Source organism: Thunnus maccoyii, chromosome 21 (genome assembly GCF_910596095.1).
Source record: "Thunnus maccoyii chromosome 21, fThuMac1.1, whole genome shotgun sequence".
Lineage (NCBI taxonomy): Eukaryota > Metazoa > Chordata > Actinopteri > Scombriformes > Scombridae > Thunnus > Thunnus maccoyii.
This window is the reverse complement of record NC_056553.1, coordinates 27,035,760-27,051,936: the sequence shown is the minus strand read 5'-3', so window position 1 is coordinate 27,051,936 and position 16,177 is coordinate 27,035,760. Positions and strand designations below refer to the sequence as shown.

Sequence of the window (16,177 nt, the reverse complement as noted above, 5' to 3'; positions counted from 1 at the left end):
GACCTTAGGGGTGTACTGCGAAGCAAGTTCAACATACCCAGGCTTTCTTTGTGTGAGCTGGCTCGACAAACCCTAAACTCACGATCAGAGATAAGTGGTGTCACAACGGTGGTTATGAACTTTCTTTGTTAACACAGGCTTTCTGCTTCAGGCTCTGCGCGCGTCCCAATAAAAGGGGGTGTTTGGTGCGTCATTTGACTCTTTTTCCGCACAAAATGGACAAATCGTGTGCTGCCTACTTCAGTCAGGAGGAACAGGTCATTATAACGGAGAGGTATACATTATCACAGCAAAAGGCAATGCTGTTGCTGCAATAAGGTGAGAGATGAATGCTGGCAGAAAATTGCTGATTGTGTAAAGTCATTCACTGAAACACTAATTCATTCATTTATTAATTACGTAATTAGTTTATATACTTATTTTACCACTCAATGCTCTCTCCATGTCTCCCACATCCAAAGCTCTTAAACTTTAAACTTGATGCTGCAGATTGTGCATTTAGGTCTGACTCTGTCCCATATTGAAGGATAAGTGGAAATCACTTTAGGTTTTGGCCAAATCAAAGTGAAATTAATATTATAGATTGAATATTATCTGTGATAAATACCACTAGACTAGTCAATTTTATTTTTTTATTTTTTTAATTTTAATTTTCTAATCGGTGTTCGAATAGCTGCACTACCAGCAGTGTTAAACGGACTTGGCAGCAAATCAGGTAGTTAGTGAAAGGGTAGCGCTTTTTATTGCCAATTTAAGTTACCATGGTGATCTAGTCAGGTTAAAAGAGAGCCACCTTCATGACATTGAAAACCCTGGCTTTAGGCTCAACATACCTTGCTAACCCACTAATCTCGCTTCGTAGTACACCCTTCTGGAGCTTACATCTGAATTTAAGATAACAGCAAGACTTGTAACCGTTTTAGACCATTTAATCCAGGGAGTTAATTTCCCCAGATTTCTCTTTTTGTTTTTGGGCCGACTAGTAGGATCTCAGTTTTGTCCTCAGTTAACTTTAAGAAATTATTGCTCATCAATTTATTTATTGCCAGAAGACGGGTAGTAATGGAGTTTATAGCTTCATTTGGTTCAGTGGAGATGTACAGTTGTGTGTAACTATGGAAACATACATTGTGCTCTCTGATGATGTCACCAAGTGGCAGCATGTACAGTAAGAATAATAACGGACCAAGGCAGCTCCCTTGTGGAACCCCAAAGCAGTTGTCATGATCTCCAAGACTAACATAAAACTTTCTCCCTTTGATGTATGTTTTGAACCAGTTTAACACACAGTCAGAGAGACCAACCCACTTTTCCAGATGATTGATTAGGATATCTTGGTCGCTTAGGTCTAAGAGGATAAGAATTGAGACCTTATTTTCATTAGAGTTTAGTGTTAGTTCATCATTAACTGATGTTAAATGACTTACTACTGATTGTTATTATAAAGTGTTGCCCATTTATTTAAACAATTTACTCAATCAGCAACTAAGGGCCAAATCCACAAAAGGATTGCGTGGCATTTGCGGCCACTAAACCTGTCAAAATGAGACAAAAAGATAGCGTGAAATTCACAAAGCACTTGCAAAGGGTGAAATGCACCACAAACTGTGCTGCCAAGCAAATAGCGTCATGGTGCGCCTGTGCCATTTGCATGTATGTAATGTAGGAGGACAACTGCTTGTTCTTTAATTCTGTTAACCAATCTTTGATTCTTAAGGAAAATAAGAAACAGACTCCCTGAATTCCTAAGTTTGTAAGAGCACACCCCCAGCCTGCAGAACTGACTTTTGTAACCCTGTGTGGGGGTTGATCAGCGATGCTAAACAGACTTAGAAAGACCTCCTAAGAAATCATTTCGATAAGTTGAATTATGACACAAACTAAAAGCATGAACTGACCCTAAAGGCCACTTGGACCAGAGAAAAACAACTCCCACCGTAGATGGAGCACAGACTCTTATCACCAAAGCCATAAACTCTAACCCACATTCCTGAGGACTTTGTGAAGCCTCCCTGCAAATCTGAGGCAAACCTGAAATTCATATAAATTAAATGTCTAATCATTATGCAACTTATATCATGTTATTTGTCATGTAAATACAAGAAGAATGGTATAACTTTCATAGGTGTATGATTATCTACTAAAGAGATATAAGACTTAGATTTTATTAACCATTATATTACAGGTTACAATACTGCCCTCTATTGACAAAAGTTAAATTCCCTTATGTGAAGAGTTAATGAATGTTTGGTAACCATGTATTTGTATTTCTAAATCACCCAAGTGTTTAACTTTTGATCTATTAACCTCATAGACAATCATATTTTAATAGTTAAATTAGACAAATAGTTGTGTTGAAAGTTTATGAAGTAATAGGAATGTAAAGATATAATGTTTGAAGGATTTGAGTTTAAAGTTTTCTTTTATTGTTAAACAATAGTCACATTGAATGCTTTTATATTATGAAGCAAGTATAAACCAGTATAAAAACAGCCTCAAAGAGATTCCTCTTTGAGCTGGCCTCCAAGAACTCAAGAAAATTCTGAAGACGTCTCTTTTATTTGTTTTTCAATCAAATATATCCGTATTTAATCTTTTATTGCAAAAAGTTAAGTTGTTTTGTCTTATTAGTAACATTAAGTCTCGTATTTCCACGTATAGTAATTTAATATTGAGGTAACCACGTACAGTATTTTATTTTGAAGTAAACGCCACTGAAGATTGGAGCGTAGCCAGACTAATTTTTATTCGGTATTCAACTCAAGTTACTGCAAGCCAACCAAAGCCTGAATCTTCAACTCGAACTCCTGATGAAGAAGAAGAAGAAGAAGAGGAAGAAGAAGAAAAAGAGCGCTTGAAACTGAACCTCTACCTGCTCTCTGAGAGCAATACTGCAAACTAGAAGATAAGCCGGCGCACAGACTCTTTCACAGCAGCCTGACACAGCTCGATTCTCTACACCTAAGAAGATGAGCCACAGCCTACAGTTGATCTGGGCTCTTTCACTTCAACACCGCTGGTGATGCTGCATCAGACGACGCTGGATCTCCAGTCTATGCACTGGACCTGACAAGATGACGCCTCTACTACGACGAAACACCTCAACAGTTAGGCATAACGTGGCTTTGTGATCAAGATTTGATGTCGAAAAACGTTAAAATTAAATGAATTTACTTAGAGAAGTTGTTTAGAGAAGGCTTATCCCAGACTTTCGGCTACTTAAAAATAAAAATGTCCTGACAGTGCTGATGGAGCTCAGGATTCATCCATAAGGGCTGCTTTATTACAAACAATTTCACTGTATAAACCTGAATCAGTGTGTAACAGCTGACCTGTGTAGATGTGTTGCAGAACACAGAACAGCCCTACTGATCCAGTGTTAATGAAGTTCCTGCCGCTATGCCGCGTGCATAAATGCGTACAGCCACTTATCGTTCAGCGGCTGTGTGATGCTGCAGCCAGCTGTGACACACAGCCAGCTGTGGGCACGTGGGCACCAAACAGAACATCAGTACTGATGTTTCTGTGAAATCCTGGATACATTCAGTGACACCTCAACGTTATTGTAAGATTCAGACATTAATCTAACATGTTTCGGACCTGCTTGAGTCACAATAGCTGTAGCCTATTTTGATGGACATTTCAGTAGATTGTTATAGATGCGAAATACAAGAGAAGAAAAAGAAGCAAAATACATGAAAGTTGGTTTGTGATTGTGGAGAACTCTGTGTGTGCACACCTCTGCTAATTAAAGACATAGAATTTGAGGTTTTTGTGCTCTCTGCAGTTTTCTCTATGGACCAATCTGTGTGCTGAAATGTGAAGAAAAGCCTATAACACCAGAAACTGCTCTGCTCACTCAGTCAGTTGCAAAACTTTATGGGTGTTTTTGCGCTGGCATATCATTGGCACAAAATATTCTGTGAACAGGTCCATAAAATGGGGCAGATTCTGGGTGCAAAATGCTGTGCAATTCACGGTGCTATTAGTGGGAGCAATCCATTCTTGTTGGATCAGGCCCCTAGTTTTATTGAGAATACCTGACATGTTAACTAAAGCTTACTAAGCTAAATTAAGCTAGCACTATTTAGCTAACTACAAAAGTTATAATGATGCAGGTTCTGTTGGATTGTTGTGCCAGAGTCCCACCAGAATTAACGCTGGCTTATTTTATGCTGTGGTTAAACTCTAAGTTAACAAGAACCACTGAGAAAAACACTGGTGGTCACAGTTGCCTTCACAATAAAAGCCAAGATTACCTCACCAGATGTACAATTTCAAAGTACCATCACTGTGTTTGCCACCCTGTGGTATCACACCATCACAGCTTTAAAATAATTTTGGACTTCTTGTAGACCAAATTTAAAATCTTAAAGTCTTAAAGTAAAAGTTTTAAAAAAAACATGATCATCTGTCATCTGTTGTAGCTAACTAGCACTAACTTGCTTAGCTGCTGGCTAGTTTTAGGTAACATTTTATGTATGTTCTCTGTATAACTTGCTGATTGAGTAAAAATTGTTTAAATAAATAATGTTAATCTAAATAAGTCATGACGAGCAACATTAGACATTGCCAGCAAACTCATTAAGTTGCTAATCTACTGTCTGTAGCCATCAGCATCTGAGAAATTATTGCCATTTTTTACTACACGTGTAGAACTGCCCTGACTTCCAGCTTGCAGTGATGGGCACCTGAGTAATGTTTGCCACGTTCACCACTTTAGTTTAGTCTGTTAGAATGTTAACATTTCCTGACATACCAAATAACACTAAAGAAAGAACAGTTGACGCTGATGGCAATATCATTGCATTTGTTTGTAGTACTGGACAATTTGGCATTAGATGAAAAGTTAAAAAAATCACTTAGGTTATTTCAATTCCTACTTGATGGATCATGGCAATCTATCCAATAGTTTTTTTTAGATATTTCATTCTCTCACTTCTTTTAGGGAACTGCGGACTTTGGTAGTGGAGATGGTGTTGGCCACTGACATGTCCTGCCACTTCCAACAGATCAAAGCCATGAAGAGCCTCCTGCAGCAGCCTGAGGCGTGAGTAGTGGATTTCATTTCTAAGTTGGTGTCAATTTTGACATTTGCCCAAGTTGTAAACAGGCCTCACGTCCTTCACACATCTCACTACAATACGGACAATATTAAATTATGAGGCAAAGTTAGGTTTAAGCAGATTTATTGTTTTATATTACTACAGGTAAAATTTGGGATTTAATTTGGAATTTTATTTTGGAATTTGGAAATTTTCATACACTACATATACTACTTTATACATATACTATATACATATACTACCGCTATTAAAATGAAATGGGAACCATTCCGTGTGAAGTAAGTCTGAATTTTTAAAGTAATTACCTGCTAATTTGTACACTATTAAAACAAAACTGAAACCAATTGCTGTGAAAAAACTCAGAAATTCTCCATTAAAAAAGGTAATTTATGAATAATTACCCATCAATTTGTATGTAACTAAGTGACAGAACATAGAGATTTTCCTTGAATAACACTTTTTATTTAAAATATGTATTTATGGAATTACAAACATAAGATGCTATCAAGTTGGGACTTTGGTTAGTAGCTAAGGTGGGCCTGTAGAACCTGAAATTCATTGGTTGGTGACTTTATATTTTAAAGAATAATGATAATATCATTTATCTGTCAAATTGAGTACTGCAGAGATTTTTGGTGCCAAATATTCACATAACTATGTAATAACAAAAACCTCAATACTCATGATAGGAAATAGCATTTTATTAACCTGTGCATACAGTAATAGACATACAGTATATTACAGTAGTAATATCCTGAAGATTTAGGTGTGGTGTGGTAACATCATGATTCACAATAATTTCCACCAAAGAAGCACCAATTTTCTAATAGGGAAGAGCCGGTATGAAAATAACGATTTTCAGATAAATGTCATTTTAAAAGATAACATTACAGACAGAAACTAATTTTCATTGTGATCAAAAACTCACATGTGGTCTATCAATACCAGGTACTATCTGGTAAAAATGTGGAAAGACTTTGTTAAAATTTGACTTTGAAAGGAAGTTGCGCATTGTTACTTTCAACTCCGTTAGTCGGGGCGAAAGCAACACATGGGTGGTTCAAAAGTAAGGCAACGGTACGAACTTGAATTGTTTATATTATTCTTGTTTTTATTAAGAATATCTGACAATATCCTTGTTAATATGTAATTGCAAACATATTATGTCCTTTATCTTAATCAAAGATATTAAATTTCATTTTTTATTTCAATTTTCAATTTCATCAAACATTTTACAACAACAGTATGAACAGTACAACTTTTAAAGAAAATTTAACAGTATAACTGTTAAAATAACATATTTCATTTGCTGTATTACTAACTTAAATTCTCTTTTTTTATTCATTGTCACAGTTGTGACAGATACAATGCTCTGTGCCCTCAGTACATGCCTTGGACCAGTGCAGACAAAAGAGACACTGCACCCACACACACCCACAGGCAAGGATGAGCTGAATCTCTCCCTATACAGAAGACATTCCTCATCCTTGTCCTGGGAAACTATAGGTGCAGTGGTTTGATTGGAGTAGAGTCTGCTGTAACACAAACAGTGTGACTGCATTAGCAGCAAGACAAAAGAAACAGTTGTTATTATCATTCTGACAACGACTCCTGACAGTTAAACTTTACTTGCTTCTATACTGAAAAACTCTGACATGGCAACCTTCTGGATGTTTTGAAGTACTAAATAATATGTCAAATGATTATGACTACAACACATGAAAAATAAACACATCTTGTCATTCAAAAAAAATTACCGCTTGAGTGAATTTACTTACTGTGGTTGAAAACATCTTTTCAGGTAAAACTCTGCGAAAGTATGACATATCCACGTGATTTTTTGAGGCTGTAGTAAGTGTTGTGTGCTGTATGTGCTGACGCAATTAGACATGTCAAACTTGTACGGGCTCAGAGAAATTTGCCTTGTTAAGTTCATCCCATGTTACTTTCTTACCAGGTTACCCATACTGTGGGAATTTCATATTAATTACCAAAGCATGGCCTGTAAATAGATGGAACCGCTCTTAACTCACAATTGCACAATAATCTTCACTAAACAAACGTCAATTTTCTGATGTGGAGGAATACATATTACAAAAAAATTGTCTCTAAATTGATGGAGTGGCTCTTACCTCATAATTATACAGTAATTTCCACTGAACAAGTGCCAATTTTTTAATACTATATGAAAAACTCAAGACACTTATCAGCCAGACATTTCTCCATTCTCTGTTAAAGAGTGCCTGAGACTGACACTTAAATGTGAATTGCTGGTCCACCTTAGAGGTTAGTTCACCTTAAGTGAGCCTGGTCAGGTTAGGCTAACGCATTGTTTCTAACTTCAGGGCTAACCCCCTTCGATAGACAAGTATTTTCTTGGTCTTGAGAAGCTGCAGCATTTATTAACTAGCCTACTGGAGCCTATATTGTACATTTACCACCAGACTTACAATTTACTGCTAACCTTTTCCTCTGCTCCGCACGCATTCACTGTCACTTTTCTGCCACTCACGCCCTGCACTTGCTCAACTACACACGCTCATTTACACACTCACTACACACACACAAATCACGCTCTGCCCTATTCTTTAATGGAGATACGCTACTCTTATAACAGTATCTTTCACATAGATGTCCTTTGAAGAATGAAGAGAGGGAGGATGACTCAAAACAATTCCATAGTAACATGGGGTGTTATTGTGCTCGCACATTGTGCAAGTGAAAATCATTGGTAGCCCATTGATATTAATGATCATGTGAAATTTTAGCAGCAGCACTCACAATTGAATTAATATAGGGGAAACACTGTAACATGTGAATCGCTGGCTTGAAACACACATGTCCTTATGACACTGCAAGTGCAATTACCCTCTATCCTCTTTGAGTTAACTGCTGTACATGTATTCAAAGGAAGTTTACACAAATAAATATTTATAGCAATTTAGAAGCAACTGAACCATTACCTTGGACAGGTATTAATAACAACTTAATCCCTGGTTGCAATAGTACTACAATATGTCCCTTGTATAAAAAATAACAAGACCCAAAAGGAAAGAAAATGTAAGATACCACCAAAGATATAGTATTATCTCGATATCAAGTCCATCACACAGGTTGAACTTGACTTTTGAGTAATGGCCCTTTAAACTTGGCAAGGCCTTTCTCAGTTGATGAAAAGCTAAGCAAAGCAAAGCTGCTGGAACCCTATTGTGTGTTAGGATTATTATTAGTGTGAATGCTCACACACACTCTTTTGTTCTTCAAATCTTAATTAATGAGGATGCTGAAAAGTCAGCATTCACACTTTTGTTCTTATAATTTTTATTAGTGTGAAAGCTGATTCAGCATTCATATTATCCTTCCTAAAATCTTTGTTTCTTTATTTGTGTGAGAGCTGCTAGTGCAAGCCACTGCAGGTAGTTGGATCAGCTGACATAACCAGCTGATGTCTCCCCAGCCAGCATCTGCAGCAGCAGCTGGCTGCTCCGAAAATGTCAGTGCAACTTTCCAAATAGGCATTATTTGGATAAACTGACCACATATTGGGGGTCCACATATTTACTTTCTCATCCAAAACAATATTAAAACTTTATAAAGTGACATATTAACAGTCCTACAGCAAAAATTACAACCACATTCAGCCTGGCTCCGCCATTACTGCTGGTGCTACTTTTTCTTCCGCTTATGTTGGAGCGAGGGTAGACTGGATGCTACAGTGACTCATTATTGTCCCTGTGGTACAAAGTGGTATTACAAGACAGTACAAGTAGCTGGTTAGCATTCTAATTTCAGTAGATATCCCTGCAACACAATACATATATGTCTTTGACTTTGACACTAAAATAACATTAAAACATGATATTTCTGCATTCTGTTGTCTTTACAGCGGTGCAAACTTGTCACCTTTTGGTGAAATTCGCTGTTTTGAATCCAAAATAGGTCACTTGTGTGATTCGTGTTGATCTGATAAGTTTTTGGTGATGGTGTAAAAACTTTTAGAGCTGCATCCAACCAGATGTTATTCTTCGCAAATTGTCACACTCATGAGCCAATGGAGTTGTTTACAGTGTTTGCGTGTGTGACCCAGACCGCCGCAGAATATTTTAACACAGAGCATCACTCAACTTTAGCTTATAGTTCCAAGTGATGGATCAAACATTGTAATTCCACATGATAGAATAATAATGGTAAGATTCATATTATTGTTGTTGAATGTTCAATTAGTGAAAAAGAGTTAACAAACAATGGACAGGTGGATCACAGTTTGCTGCAGATGGTAGCTGGCCAGCTAACGTAGCCTTGTACTTGGCAAGTTCACGTTTACCCTACTGATTGAATTTAATTGTGTCCCGTAGGCTGTAGGCCTAACTGTTAGCTTGCGTGCCTGGCGGGTGTATGAACAGGCAGTTCATTACATTACCACTGTAGCTGGTTATGTGTAGTATATACAGTCTGTTCAAATATACAATAGTGAGTGAAGTGTATTGCACGGTGTATTTTAGACTAAACAGTCAATGTATAAAATTTTTGGGTACAGTGGGGATTATAGTGTTCCAATAGGTTACCCCAGTTTCCCACAATGGACTTCAGTCTGACTGATTTAATATAAAATAATCTGCAGACCTGAGGCCTGTATTAGGAAGCAGGATTTGGAGTTAGCAAGGTAACTTCAGGTTTAAAGGCCTTTACACACTGGACACGATTTTTTCATGCGATTAATTCGCACGTCAATATATTTTTTCGAACTGTTGTTTGTGTCATGAGTACTTTCACACAGAACGAGAATATTACGAGGCAAAAAAGCGACGTGATTGTTTATCGGACCCAGGTCGATTTTTTTGAGTTTTCACACAGCGAATAAAAGCATCAACCAATCACAAAGCGTGATCTGCACAGACAGCTGTTTCTTGCGACGGCCCACGTGGGGTGTTGAGTATCCTGCTGTGCGTGTTTTGAACTTATTTGCCGCATCTTTATTGATTGATCAGCTCCAGGTCTGTCTGTGAGCACTGGAGGCAGACAGGTAGGTTCACTCACTACACTCACACTTTTATGTGAAACTGTTTTATTCAGTGTTTTTATCTGTTTTAATCACCAAGTCCATTTGTTTTGAAGTAGAGGAGTCCTCTACGGATAATTTGGCTCCTGGTTAAAACATCCTGAATGATGAACACTGGAGTAATCCTAACCAGAAGAAGCTGGTCATTTAACAATGAAGACAACAACTCCGATGATCTCACACTACTTCACACCCCGTCTTTTGTTATTGTTTTGATTGAGAGACCCCTCGCAGCTGAAATTACATATTGTGCATTTAATTTATTTATAGAATTTAGATGCCATGCCTAGATAATTAAGTTATACTTGCACAGTATTATACTGTTTGCAATTGTGTGGAGGGAATTCCTGTACACTTGTGAGGTGGGAGGGCTGATCAAAAGACGGAAAGTCGGGAGACTCAGCAGTCACATATTTCTCCGTTTTCTATTTCTGTGTTTAGTGTCTTCAGGTTACGCTAACCCATTGTTGCTAACTTTGGAGCGGTCCCCATTCACTCTTCCAGCGGTTGGGGAAACAACAGACATGACTTCTCTTGGTCTTGACAAGCTGCAAGATTTTTTACCTGACACACGGTAGCCTGTACTGTACATTTACTGCCAGACTGACAACTTACTGCTAACCTTTTCCTCTGCTCCGCTTGCATTCACTGTCACTTTTCTGGCGCTCGCTCTCTCACTCAACCACTCACTTACCCGCTGCACATATTATGCACTGCATTATTCATTAAAAAGAGCTAAGCAATGACACAAGTTAACTCTCATTTAGGAACAGCGCTGCACAGAGGCTCCCGTACGCTATTGATATCCGAATGAATGGATACTTGGCATTATTTTTGGCATTCTTTTTTTTTTGCCCTGGCTTGACAGGGTTTCTCATTGGTCTGGCAGCCTACCAGGCCTCTACAACTATAGGGGAAACATTGATGACGTAACCACACCACACGTAAATCTTCAGGATATTACTACTGTAACATACTGTATGTCTATTACTGTATGCACAGGTTAATAAAATGCTATTTACTATCATGAGTATTGAGTTTTTTGTTATCATTACATAATCATGTGGATATTTGGCATTATTCTTTAAAATATAAAGTCAAACTACTGAAATTCAGGTTCTATAGGTCCACCTTGGCTACTAATCAAAGTCCCAACTTTATAGCATCCTCTATTTGTAACTTAATGAATCATACTAAATAAAAGGTGTAAAAAATCTCTGTTTTTTCACTCTGGTTGTTGAAGTTACATAGAAATTGATGGGTAATTGTAAGTTGACTTTTTTTAAAATAAAGGTTTTCTGACTTTTTCACAGTAATTGGTTGAATTTTTTCAATAGTTTACAAATTAGCAGGTAATTAAAATTTCAGACTTCTTTCACATCGAATGGTTCCAATTTCACTTCAATAGTGGACAAAGTACTGGATAAGTATATGAAAATTTCCAAATTATTTTGCAGTAATTGGTTGCAATTTAATTTATTTAATTTTTAATAGTTGAGAAATTACTGGGTAATTATTATGTTTACTGGCTTTTAATTTACTAGATTACCAAATGTTTTGTGGTTTAACAAGTATATGATTTTGCAGTGATGTTACTGTAGCTGAATACAGCCTGATTTGAGTTGAACTGACTTTTTCCACGAGCTGAGTGAAAATTGTCTCTGATCTGGAGTTCTGTGCCAATTCAATGATGAAATACAGAATGTGTGACTGACTTCACTGTATTTGCAGGATTGACAAACCAAAGGCCTTATCTCTGCTGCTGCACACCGCTGACATCAGCCACCCAGCCAAACACTGGGACCTCCACCACCGCTGGACCACATCCCTGCTGGAGGAGTTCTTCAGACAGGTAGTGACCAGAAATGCCACCTGCTTCCTGCTTAACTGGCCTGGGACTAAATGAGAGAGTTAGCAATCAAACTTTCTTTGGACATTACTTAGGTTTTCTATTATGTATCAGCACTTTTCACCAGTGAGCCAACTTTAAGTCTGCCACATATCTGTGACATTTATAGTCTTTTTAGCATTAAATTCCCTCTTTGTGTTTCTTCAGACAGTGTTTCCCTGTTGAGCTACTGTGGAAGTATACTAACAAAAAGAGGGACTTTGGCACTAAAAAGACTGTAACATTGACAGATATCTCCTTGATTTGACTCATTTGGATGGCTGAAGTTTCATATTAGCTTCAGATCAACATTTAAACATTTTTGCACAGAAAGAGGACTGTGGGTTTTATCCTCCATCACTTACATTGTAAGTGCATTGAAGGGATCTTCTTCAGTCAGTATGAACAGGATGAACGATGACAGCAAGAACATGTTTCGATGTTCATCAAGGTTCCTGTTTTAAGACAGTCTTGAAAAATTGTGAACCTGTCCTTTAATCCTTTTGCTTTTCATGATGAATATTGCAGGGGTATAAGAGGCATTTAACCATACACAAAACATCTACAGTTGCATATTAATGGTGCTGGATTTCTTAGAGAAATAGACCTCCAATTATGTCCTGTTTCGTTGTTAAAATGCAACTAAGCATCACATTACTTTGTGTATGAGCATTCAAACAGCTCTGGTCATAAGCAACACTTACTGACATTTTATTTTTGGCTGGACTGGCTACGAACCAGCCCTATAACTGCAGTTGTCCATAACTGACTGAATAGCTGAGTGATAAAGTTACACCATTGGTTGGCCGACTGAGTGTTGGAGTTTCCCCATTGGCCATTGCCTCTTTCAAAATGAATTGGCGTGAAATGATGGGAGCAGAGGACACAGTGTGCAGAGCGACTGTGTTTCCTGCTCTGAGCTGTGACGCTCTCAGCTCTCGTGTTAAATGCAGCAAAGTCGGCTAAACTCCTGTTTAAACCAACTCGTCTCTACTGTTTCCCTCTCTACCATCCAGTGTGATCGACTTATCAGCTGACAGCACTGTCAGCAGCCAATCAGGCGAGATGCTCCATACAGCGCTTGGATTTCATAACTGAACTAATACCAGGAGGCAAAGGTTTTATTTCTCTGACATTTTCACATCACAAACAATGAACAAAAGCATGAAAACATGCGTCTTGCAGGTAAAACGTGCGACGAGCAGTTTTATTGTCTATACAAGTGGCAGTTTTTAATGTAAACTTTCTTAAGGCATCTCTGTCCAGCTTGTTTTCAGTCAGTCAGGTTGAAGAAGCCCAGCACAGCCCTTGGGGATGGCACATGCTGCACAACTTTTGGTAGAAGTCTGCATTTCCTAAATGTTGAGGTTTTGGTTGACCATTTCTTGTGCAACAGAATCACAATCCTGAGAATACAAAACATGCAAAATAGTCTATTTGACAGCCTATGGAGCCCTATTGTGAACCTGGAAAGCTGAGTACCCCAAAGTTTTATATTATAGATGTACAGTATGGGTCCCCAGCATTTAGAAACTGTTGGATACTGACATGCATATTATTATATTAGCATAATTAGCATAATCTCCTATATGTACAATATTTCAGCAACTGCTTGGCTGATTTGGACAATATTGGAGTGGTTTTGGGGGTTACTGAGGATGCTGAATCCATTTCTGACATTTTCAAAATTCAAAATAGCCATTTAAACCAGAAGTAGCCATATTTCAAATCGGGCCCGATTTTGATTAATGATTTTGATTAATTTTGAGTCAACTTAAGAACTGAAGAAATTTATATGCTTAATACATTGGACTGTATTTTAGAATCAAGAGTGCTCAATGTCATTGGTGTGAATGTAGAAACGTAATATTTATTCAAATTTCGTCAGTTCTGCTCGTGTTTTTTTGCAGTGCAACACTGTCATTGACCTGTGTCATTGCTGCTGTGGTTACTGCTGCAGGCGGAATAACAGCACTAGAGACTAACCTTGGTAACTAGGGTTATTTAACAAACTAATCACAGGTTAGCTACATAATCCTAATTTTGTTAATCAGGGTTAAAAATTTAAGTGGTGCAACACACCTGGAATTAAAACCGGGATTAACAAATCCTAAATTAGCTCAATTTAATTTATTTGTTGTTGGTGAAACCCAGCCTTTCATTTTTTTTTATTATGATTTGAGGAGCTTTTATCTTAATCCCATTTTATTTAAATTTTAGGTGTTCATAATCAGGTGCATACACTCTCATTCAACATCTGACTGGCGCATGCTACAGCTGCACTGTAAGCTATTGAAATGCATCATTTACTTTACTAACTATACAGAGAAGATTTGAGTCTAGATTTATTAAAATTCAACCAATACAAAGAAGGTTTGATCATGCATTCATCATGAAATCCTAATTTATCCTTATATTAATCATTGTTTTTTTTATTTCAGGTTAGCATGTCAGGGAAGAAATGCCTATTTTTTCCGTGCAATGGCAAGGACAATGACTTCAAAATGTCTGGATCCAAGGGTATAGCTACTCTGTTTAATAGGAGTGAAGAGCTCAGCAATACAGCTATACATGAGATTTTGTCAAACATCATTACTCCCATGGCACTCTATCAGCCTCCGTATCATGTCACAAATCATATATATCTCTACGTCTAGAAATGTGACAAAACGCAAGTCAGACTCAAGTCTTAGTCAGCCAGGAAAGCGAATTGTGCACTCTCAAGTATCTGCCTTTGAATATTCGATACACCGTCTGTTTTGTGGTCTCATTTGTGAACCTAAAGATCCCAAACACCCTTTAAGGTGGATGCCAGTTAAACAATGCCAGACTGTGGAGAGACCAGGTATTCCATCCTTCAAAGATGTCATGTCTAAATATGATGAGCACCAGGATGACTGGGCTGGGGTTGTGAAGCTATGGGTGAATTGCATCGTTGACCTGCCAGCAGCTGATGCCCAGTATCGCACCAAGTGTTACAATGACTTTAGGAAGGTGCCTATTTACTCAAGTGCAAGTGCTAGTCATAAACCAGTTAGATAGCTGTTTAGCTGCTGTCATTGAGCACATGAATGCAAAGAAGTCGGTGACCTGGACTGTGTCAGAGTTACACAGTGTATATATAGCTAATTACAGGGACCTCTGCAAGAGGCAGATGCTATCCAACCTCTGTGATTATTATGGTGATACTGTAGTGTACTGAGGACTGAAGGGTGCCAGACTACTGTTGGCTTTAGACAGTGCATTGGTAAATCACTCAAACTAGTAAAACAAGCTGAAACCTCTGGTGATGAGGATGTCACCAAGCTTGTTAGGAGAGTATGGACGGAGCTTGGCAGCTCCCGACATGACAATGTTGTTCAAGACACAAGTCCAACCCTCCTCAAACTTGTCTCCAGTCTCATGTCCAAAGAAGGGAGAGTGACTAAACCATCACTTACCCTCGCTCAATGCATCCAGCAGCACATCAATAGGAGCTGGAATCAGACAACTCTGGGGCTTGCTGTAAAACTCCACCATTAGCATGGTAGCTCAGAACTGGTTCAGAATGTAAATGAGCATGGCATTGTCACTACCTACAATGAAGTCCTACTGTTCCAGAAGTCAGCTGCCAAATATGCTTCTGAGGACATGGAGAGGTGCATCGGCCCTATCCACAGGTGATAATTTTGATCATGTGGTCCTCAAACCCAATGGTTGCTGCACAACTCATGCCATGGCCACTCAGTTTGTGCAGAATCCAGCAGGTATCCTTTTCACCGGAGAAGCCACTCCTGGTTGTGGGGTCATGTCACTGAAAATACCCCGCCTGACGACACTTGAAGCTGGGAAACTTTGTCTAGCAGATAGGAACAATTTTGTCATTGAACATCATACAGGCCCCAGGAAGATGACTCCACCAGCTCTAAAAGAAGTCCCAAGAACTGATGCTTCCCAAGATGCCGTCAAACAGTGTGTTTCAAGAGCACAGAAGAAGGACACTGCTTGGCTCTGTCAGCTCCACTCTTCCCCTTTACCCCTGGACTGGTCAATATACAATGTTGTGCAAGATTGCAATAGTGATGACAGTGCTCCTAAGCTGAAAACCATAAGTGGCTTTGGACCGCTGCTTGACTTGCCCCCTGCCCGCCCTAATACAGTGCTCAGTACCATCGCCTACATCGC

At 38.4% G+C, this 16,177-nt stretch overlaps 1 protein-coding gene across 1 annotated transcript in view; it reads left to right on the top strand.

Annotated features, from left to right (window-relative positions):
• Positions 1–16,177, top strand: part of pde1ca (phosphodiesterase 1C, calmodulin-dependent a) — a 102,450-nt gene that overhangs the window by 40,425 nt on the left and 45,848 nt on the right. Inside the window, exons 11-12 of the mRNA XM_042399416.1 lie at positions 4,949–5,050; positions 11,857–11,977. Of these exons, the coding sequence (XP_042255350.1) occupies positions 4,949–5,050; positions 11,857–11,977 (223 nt within the window). The remainder of the gene's footprint in view (positions 1–4,948; positions 5,051–11,856; positions 11,978–16,177) is intronic.